The sequence below is a fragment of the Salvia hispanica genome, chromosome 3 (genome assembly GCF_029641045.1).
Source record: "Salvia hispanica isolate PSC_SH4W2 chromosome 3, Shi_PSC_v1, whole genome shotgun sequence".
In the NCBI taxonomy this organism is placed as follows: Eukaryota; Viridiplantae; Streptophyta; class Magnoliopsida; order Lamiales; family Lamiaceae; genus Salvia; species Salvia hispanica.
The window spans coordinates 64,392,277-64,400,808 of NC_142694.1; the positions used below are offsets into that span (position 1 = coordinate 64,392,277).

General features: G+C 40.0%; 2 protein-coding genes across 2 annotated transcripts; both read left to right on the forward strand.

Moving 5' to 3' along the window:
• The first annotated feature begins 4,678 nt into the window (after window positions 1-4,678).
• LOC148931206 (uncharacterized) lies at window positions 4,679-5,317 on the forward strand. Its single transcript, XM_089066754.1, has one exon. It carries the CDS (start codon window positions 4,679-4,681, stop codon window positions 5,315-5,317), a length of 639 nt encoding a protein of 212 aa, XP_088922880.1.
• Window positions 5,318-5,920: 603 nt separating this feature from the next.
• Window positions 5,921-6,349, forward strand: LOC148931207 (uncharacterized). The gene has a single exon (XM_089066755.1). The coding sequence runs from the start codon at window positions 5,921-5,923 to the stop codon at window positions 6,347-6,349; it is 429 nt and encodes a 142-aa protein (XP_088922881.1).
• Window positions 6,350-8,532: the final 2,183 nt, after the last annotated feature.

Sequence of the window (8,532 nt, forward strand, 5' to 3'; positions counted from 1 at the left end):
CTTTCTTCTCTATTCATCTTTGTACCTTTTTCATTTTCCACTTTATTCTTCCTTTACTTAATTCACCTAACATAATTTTCTTAATCTTCGTGCCGAAAAGAAATGCCTTCATTATTATGAAACGGAGTAAGTACCATTTTTTATACAGATATTTATATGCACCAAATATCTTCTTTTCCTCCCTTTGCTGAATGCAGATTTGATTTGTCAAGTAAAAGATGTTGGTGTTGCTTTAGTCTGGTAACACTATCGGTCTATCATCGATATTTAGAAAAAATCATTAACTGTTTGTGTGAATACTAAATTTATGTTTATTTTTCCTCCCAAGATAATTGAGCAATTTTTACTTTTTCCCTCAAAAATTTTAATCCTCTAAAATCTTGATTTTCGAGCTGACTACGTCTATTTAATTTCATCCCCATAATTCAATATGAGAAATTAAATTTTGATCTTTTATCAAACTCTGATAAATTTTGTTTGATTGATTTGACTCGAAAATCAACCTTTTTCTTAATGTACTGATAGTATATTGTTTTAACCATTGGAACTGAAAATGTTATTGTGATTTGAAAATTTAAAACGTAGGGCAGTATATTGATATTAACCACTTGTATTAAAAAAATTAGCTGCGATTTGAAAATTAAAAAATTATACTCCATTAAAAAATGTATTCCCTCCGTCTCCGATTAAGAGTCACACTTTTCCATTTCGATTCGTCCCAAATTAAGAGTCACATTTCATTTTTACCATAAATAGTAAGTAGGTCCCACTTTCCACTAATTCAATTCACTCACATTTCATTTTTACCATAAATAGTAAGTAGATCCCACTTTCCACTAATTCAATTCACTCACATTTCACTAAATTTTTCAACCAACTTTTCTTTACATTTCTTAAAACTCATGCTCTGTCAAAGTGTGACTTCTAATCGGAGAGGAAGGGAGTACATAATATGGCAAGTATGTTGTTGATATCAGACGAAGATATTGAAGTCGAAATGGATTTCCACATTCTAACTTGTCCATTTTTATATCGATTTTGTTACACTCTTATCTGCTTCATTGATGTCTTTCTTCACTTTTTCGTCTATTTCCACTTCTGTTATGCATAAAATCTGCTTAAAATGACGAAAAAGAGAGACAAATCTATATGTTTATAATGAAGGATACACAATGAAAATTTACAGAGCAGAATCTATATAGAAATATAGGAATCATTTGTTCGTTGAACCTGTACCTTTTTATGTTTGTTGTTCATCTCCATTTCTCTTCTCAATCTCCCAACCTTATTTCCTCCTTTTTTCTTCTGTGTGCATTGGGATGTTACAGATATATGCAAATGTAGTGAAGATATTGTCAGAGAAGTTTGTTCATCTATTTTTATTATCTTATGCAGCACTGTTAGTAATGAGTAAAGAAGTATTTTAGATTTCACCTTAAAAACCTGCAAAAACAACAAAATATAAGATTTCACCTGCTCTTTTTTTTTTTTTTTGAGAGAAACCTGTTCTTATTTTAGGAGGGAAAACTTTCATTTTTTCTGGAGGGGAGGGAAGGGAATTTTGGTCACGACACGATAATCCGACACGAATCCGCACGAAATTATTGCGTGAAGGTAAAGTCTTATTGAGTCCGTGTCCTTATTGGATTGACCAATTATGTAACATCTCAGAATTTAGAACCCTAATTTTAGAGCCCTAGAATTAATTGTTGATGACGTGGAATCGAGAATGCATTTATTTCATGGGTCGAATTGAGTCTAGGGTTTGTGTTGAAAGTTTAAAAAGTCAAACTTATTGATTTAATGATGTGGCATGTGATATATTAAGTTATGAGATTATGTGGCAAATTATTTGTTTAAGGGTGAGTGAGAATATTAGAGAAAATTTCCATAAATACTTGCCACCCAATTCTTGTAATTTTCGAACCCTAGACCCCCTTTGAAGAGAAATTCTATTTCTTCCGGATTTAATTTAATCCTTGGGATATTTACCCAAATTAAAATCCAAGACCCAATTATTTCCTTATTTTAAAAGAGGAAAATCGAGCCCCTTATTTTCCTAGGTGATTTTCGAAAATCACCCATGTAGGGAAGGAAATATTATCTTGCTTATTTAATTGATCCCTTATTTGATTTCCTTCCATACCTAGAATTTAATTATTCTATCAAATCTTTCCATACCTCAAGAGATCTTGTCTTACCTTATTCTAGTCAATATTTAAAAATCCATGCCTTATTTAAAAGGCATAGGAGACGCCACTTTCCACTCCAAATTGGGAGAAATTCTTATTTTTATTTTGCTCCGTGATATTTTGTTCTACTCCGTAAAAAAATACCAAAACAAAATCTTGGCCATCCTAGAAGCATAATTTTCGAAAACTAGAAGATTTGCCCTAGGATCTATTTTTGTAAATTCTTCTTCCCTACTTCACAATATTTATTTATTTAATTGTGGAGAATGAGATCTTACAAAATATTCTATTCTAGTTACCTAAAGATCTTGTTGAGCTCTATAAATAAGAACCAAAACCCCAACCCTAGCCCCCATAAATTTCGAAACCCTCCCCCATACACTCTCTCAAATTTTCTTCTTCTACTCTCCAATATTTTGCTATCTTTTGGAGAAGAATTGAAGTTTAATCCAAGAACTTTGAAGAATCAAGGCTAATACTTGTCTTCTACCGATCGTTTTTCTCTAAAAGGTATTTTGTTTAAGAGTTATTCTTATTCTTCTTCTACTTCTTCTTTTTCTTCTTCTAACCGATTAATCGGTCTTCTTGAACCCTCATGCATCTTGGTTGAGTGAAGGAGGGATAAAAAGGGATGTGGGAACATGTATGTGTGTGTGCCGTGTATGTGTGTGTGGCGTGTGTGTGTGTATTCGACGTGTGTGTGTGTAGTGTTTGTATGGTGTGTGTTAGATGGTTAAATAATCTTGTGTGATAAACATGATCTTGATTAATTAGTGATGATAAGATAAATCGTTGGGAAGAGGGAAAAGTAATGAGACATGCATGAGTAAGAGTAGTATTGAACCTAATTTGTGATATGTGCCTATGTGATTAAAAGGTGAAACTTTGGTTGCGAAGCCGGATAACGGAAAAGCGAAACTACTTGAAAACTAAGCAGTCGAGGTGGGCTTTACTCAAAAAACTCTCTTTTATTTTATCAAAATGTTGTTTGGTGTTATAAGGGTGGTTTAACTGTTATGCCATGCCTATGTTTGTTTTAATGTGATGTTGGATATGCTTATACGAATTCGGGTCTGAGTATGGGCCGCAAGCCCTACCAGGCTGTGTACACGATGGGATCGGGAGCCGTCCTTGCTAGTCGGCCGGTCTCGTGGGCGAAAAGTGTGGCCACACTTTCGTCGCACCATGGAATGATTGTGATTGTTATTTTGATGAGGAAAATGGGGAGTTATTTTGACTGGCCAGTCTATGGAAAATATATTTTGTGATGCTCGTGATATATCTCTTATAACTGCTTAAAACTCGAGATCACTTGGTAAGGGTGACATAACTTATAAAATGTTTTGGCAATGAGCTCACTGAGTATTTCAAAATACTCAGCCCTGCATGTGTTTTCCTTATGTGCAGGTTAAATGATGACGAGCGGTGGCGGGTGTTGAGCAGATTAATTAATTAATATGGATATGTTGAACTTCAAGCGTAGTTGTGTCTTCATACATAGCTATACTTTCTCTTGGTCGTTTTCCGCTGAATTTTGATACACTTTAGAATTTCTTTTGGAATATTTGCATCTTGCCTTCGGTTTGAGGCCTTAGCTTTTTCTTGTGACTTTGTCTTGGATATTGTGTCGTACTCTTAAGATATTTGGATCGTCATTTATGCTATCTTTCTTCCTCTAAACTTCTAGGTTAAGTTGTTGCATTAAATACTCTGATATTTCTTCCAATTCTTTTGGTCAGTACACTTTAAATGAAACCCTAGCCTATGTTTACTTCTTTTAAGTCGGTTTTGGGTAGCAGCCGCTGCATTTATTGTATCCTAGGAGGGCGGGCTGTTACAGTTGGTATCAGAGCCTCAGTTCTTTCCGCTCTGGACCTAAGAGTCTTTTCAAACTTTAGGTAGTCCATGTAATCATTGTAAAGGAACTAAATGCGAAAAGCTCAACACCGCAACTCGTCTCGTTCAACCACGAAGAAAGAGGTACAAATATTTCTATGATTGAAGTTTTATGCTCTTGGAAATTTTGGTTGAAAGTGTTATTTTTGTGAAAAGCATGCCTGATGTGCTAGAAATATTATGAATGCGAAGCGATGCTTCTTGAATGATGATTTGTTGAATGTTACATGAGACCTTGTGAAAATTTGTGAAATGCGAATGTGATCACGTGAGACTATGTTGAAATATTGCTATGCTTAGACTTGGACTTTTGGACCTAGCATGCTTTAGCTACGATCACAACGCTTGTACCAATAATAGAAACGTGGAAGGACTAGTATACGGCCGTTAGAGTATGTGGAGATTCGACGAAACGCGAATGGAAAATGCGCAATTAGTTATCTTAAGAACGGGAACCTTGGACGCGACGTCACCCCTGTACCACCATCCTTTGACTTTTACATACTTTCACAGCACCATTTGAGATCACGCACTTTCTACTCTTTTCCACCTTTGTGATGGTGCTGACTTGTTCCTTTCCCCCTTTGTAGATGGTTCAACCCTATCACGCCCTTATGCGTCGCCGTTACGCTAAGAATAGGAACTTTCCGGTGGAGCGCTATAGAGAGATAGAATGGGACGGAGAGCAGTTCCTTCTGAACTTCGTTACCGACTTCTATGGTCATTGGCTGGACGCCTACGCGTACGGGACTACCCATCACGAGGGAATCATGCGACTTATCCATATACTGCCTTCCCCTTGGAGCGAGTGGACCGCTCAAGCCTCAGTATCCTACACTTGGTTTAGCCCGCCCAAATACACGCCTCGAGGAGACTTCGTCCGCCTAATAGGAGTTTTACTTCCGGCCATGTCTGCCGCCGTTGACGGACCTCCACTCCATCCGCCAACGCAAAGGTACTTGTCAGGAGCAGCACGTCAGATGAAGTATCGCGATGATGAGGAGCCGCACGTTGCTCGTGTTCCCCGTAGAAGGACCCTTAGGATGCGCGTTTCGGCCCCTCGAAGGATCATAAGAGAGGCCGAAGAGATGCTTACCTCGATTCCTTCGCCCCAAGGCAACGAGGAGAAAGACGAGGAGATGGGACCGTTCGAGAAGGGAGAGAGTTCGAACGCGGAGAGTGTCGGAGAGTCGGGAGAACCCGAAGAGGACGAGGGCGAAGATGTCTAGTGCCAGAATAGAAATTTTGTTTTTCCCTTTCCCCATGTTTTTGAATTCTAGAACTTCTAATTATGTTGTTATTTTCTTCCGCGATCGTATCGCTCTTTTCCATTCATTGTACCAAGACCTTTTGGGATCACTTTTGAAATTTAATGGGGAATTCGTACCTTTCATTCTACTATATGGCAATGAAGCCGTCTTCACTCTTTTCTATCCTTATTGCATGAATATACTTGCTCGTTCTATTATCTTCCAAGTGTTTTCCACCTTGTGGTGCAACCTTATTACGTTCTCTGTTTTCCTTACAACTGCTATTGTGTGGTTTTCCTTTAGACCCTGCTTGGGAATGAAAAAAAAAAAAAAAAATTCTTTTCTTCCTTTCAAAGTACCCTATCACTACCTTGAAATTTTAAAATAAGTGCGCTAACAATTCGAGTGTGATAAATCAGAATGCCGCCTAGACGCAACGTGAGGAACGAGGAACCTACCTCCCAGGCTTCGGTAGAAGAAAGTGTGACGCAACCAAGACCGCCGTCACCACCACCACCTCCACGAGTAGATAGGGAAGTCGTGAAGCTTTTTCTTGACCAAAAGCCTCCTACCTTCGACGGGATGGGTGAACCTGCAAAAGGTGAAACTTGGATACGTGCCTTAGAACGCATCTTCAAGACCTTAGTGTGCAACGATGCGGAGAAGATGATCTATGTGACGCATCAGCTGACCGGGTCCGCCGATTTCTGGTGGGACACTAAGTTAAAGACCATGCCCCAGGATCGCATAGACGAGATGACTTGGGAAGAATTCAAGACTGAGGTTTACGACAAGTACGTACCCAAGAGCTACTGCAAGGCAAAAGCCGCCGAGTTTCACAACCTCACCCAAGGACGCCTGTCCGTAACCGAGTATGACCGTGCACTTTGTGACATGACCCGTTATGCGCCTGAACAGACCGACACCGATGAGAAGCTGGCTGATAAGTTTCGTGAGGGCCTTAGGCACGAGATTAGGATGGCATTGGCAGTCCGCGGAACCCTTACGTAAGCCGAGGCGCTAGCCCTCGCACTGGATGTAGAGACAGCAATGCCAAAGGAGAAAAGCGTGGGAAACACCGCAATGACATTACCCCCGCCACGTTCTAACCATGATAAGAGGAGATGGGAGGAGAGAAGGATTCCCTATGACAACAAGCGATACCGCCCCACTCAGAACAGGCCGTCGTACGGAGGAGGACAGACTCCGTTCAATCCGAGGAGCGACCCCCGTGCCAGACCACCCCAGTGTAACGTTTGCACCAGGTACCATTTCGAGGAGTGTAGAGGACCGAACCCGACTAGGTGCTTCAACTGTGGAGGGAACGGTCATTTCTCGAGAGAGTGCCCAAGCAAGAATGTGGGAAACGGGTCGAGGCAGAACCATCAGGGTTTTCGTCAGCCGAGGGCGCCACCTACGGGCTCGGGAGCAAACCAGGATCAACCACTGCGGCTGCAACAGCCTGTCCGCCCAAGACTTCCCGCCCCGGCTAGAGCATATGCTATAAGTCAGAAGCAGCCCAAGATCGAGCAAGGGAGGCCCGAGAGTGGAAATTTAGCAGGTATAGGCGAAATTCTTGATACCCCTATTGTTGTTTTGTTCGACACGGGCGCATCTAATTCGTTCATCTCAGAGTTCTGTGTGCATACCCTAAGCTTGCCTACTAGAAAGTCTGAACATAGGATGATGGTGACCTCACCAGTAGGAGGACTGGTAGAGATCTCTCGGTTTTTCTTGAACGTAGAAATCGTACTAGGAGAACTTAAGTTAGTTGCTCACGACCTGCGAGTTATGGCGATGAGAGACGTTGACGTAATCTTAGGAATGGATTGGTTAACCACGAACTTTGCGATGATTAGTTGTAAGAAGCGACAGATAACCCTACAAGCCCCGGGTACGGAACCCGCCGTGTGCCATGGAATCTCGACGAACCGACGAATCGCTGTAGTCTCTGCGTTACAAGCCATCGCCATGCTGAAGGAAGGACGCCCGTCCTACCTTGTCTATCTCCACAGAGAAGAGAAGGAGGAAGCGAGGCTTGAAGACGTTGTTGTCGTACGAGATTTTCCCGACGTTTTTCCCGAGGAGTTACCTGGACCGCCGCCAGATAGGCAGTTAGAATTTACAATCGATCTTGAACCTGGAGCTGCACCCATATCGAAGGCGCCGTACCGCATGGCACCTAAGGAGTTGGAGGAAACACGTACTCCCTCTGTCCCATTAGAAATGAAACATTTACTTTTCAACACATGTTTTGAAAAAATAATACTCCCTCCATCTCACAAAAGATGTCACATTTCCATTTTTGGAAAAAGTTCTCTCTCACATGAATATAAAAATAATATTTTCTCTCTCCATTTAATACACAAAATAAAACCTCCTAAAATTTCGTGTCGTCCCACAAGTGTGACATCTTTTGTGGGACGAAGGGAGTAATAAATAGTTAAAGTGGAGTTAAAATAAAGTAATTTATAGAATAATATAAAGGGGACTCTCCTCTACATTATTCTCTCTTACTTTATTTTTTCAGCACTTTAGTTATTTATTATAATTTTTTCAAAACAAGTGCGCAAAAGCAAACGTTGCATATTTAATGGGACAAATGGAATATAATTTAGGAAGCAATACAAAAGTTAGAAGTTGGTAATATGTGCTTGTATATAGTATCGTTAATTAAGGAATATATATGCTAAAATTTTAAAATTCAAAATTTGTAATATTTAGTATCGGAACATATATTCCTCTAAAAATTAAGGAACATATATGCTAAAATATTGAATATGTGCTTGTATGCAGTGTCGTATTAAGAAAGTTGTGAAATAGTTGCTATTATATATAGTAAATCGAAAGAGAGAAAGGAATTTGAATCCTCACCTAGCCTCTCTACCTCAGTTCGACAGTTCCTCTCACACACGTAATAAACCTCTCGGCTCTCTCCCTCTCAACTATAGCAAAAAGTGGCATCTAGTGATTCTGCAGCGAAGGAGAACAAGCACATTCCCGAAAACATACAAAGACTGAAGAAAAACCACAAGAAGAAGAGGAATCCTGACGATCGCCATGAAGCCCTTAGTTTGGAGCTCTCTGCATCCAAACCCAAGACAAGAGTGCGGAATCCCAAAAATTTTGTTCTGCTCAGCAAACTTTGTGGCGATATTAGTATGCCGCAACTATTAAGAAGACATTGGGATATG

What these genes read in the sequence shown, in the direction of transcription:
- LOC148931206 (XM_089066754.1), top strand. Translation starts at nt 4,679, where the DNA reads ATGGTTCAACCCTATCACGCCCTTATGCGTCGCCGTTACGCTAAGAAT.
- LOC148931207 (XM_089066755.1), top strand. Translation starts at nt 5,921, where the DNA reads ATGGGTGAACCTGCAAAAGGTGAAACTTGGATACGTGCCTTAGAACGC.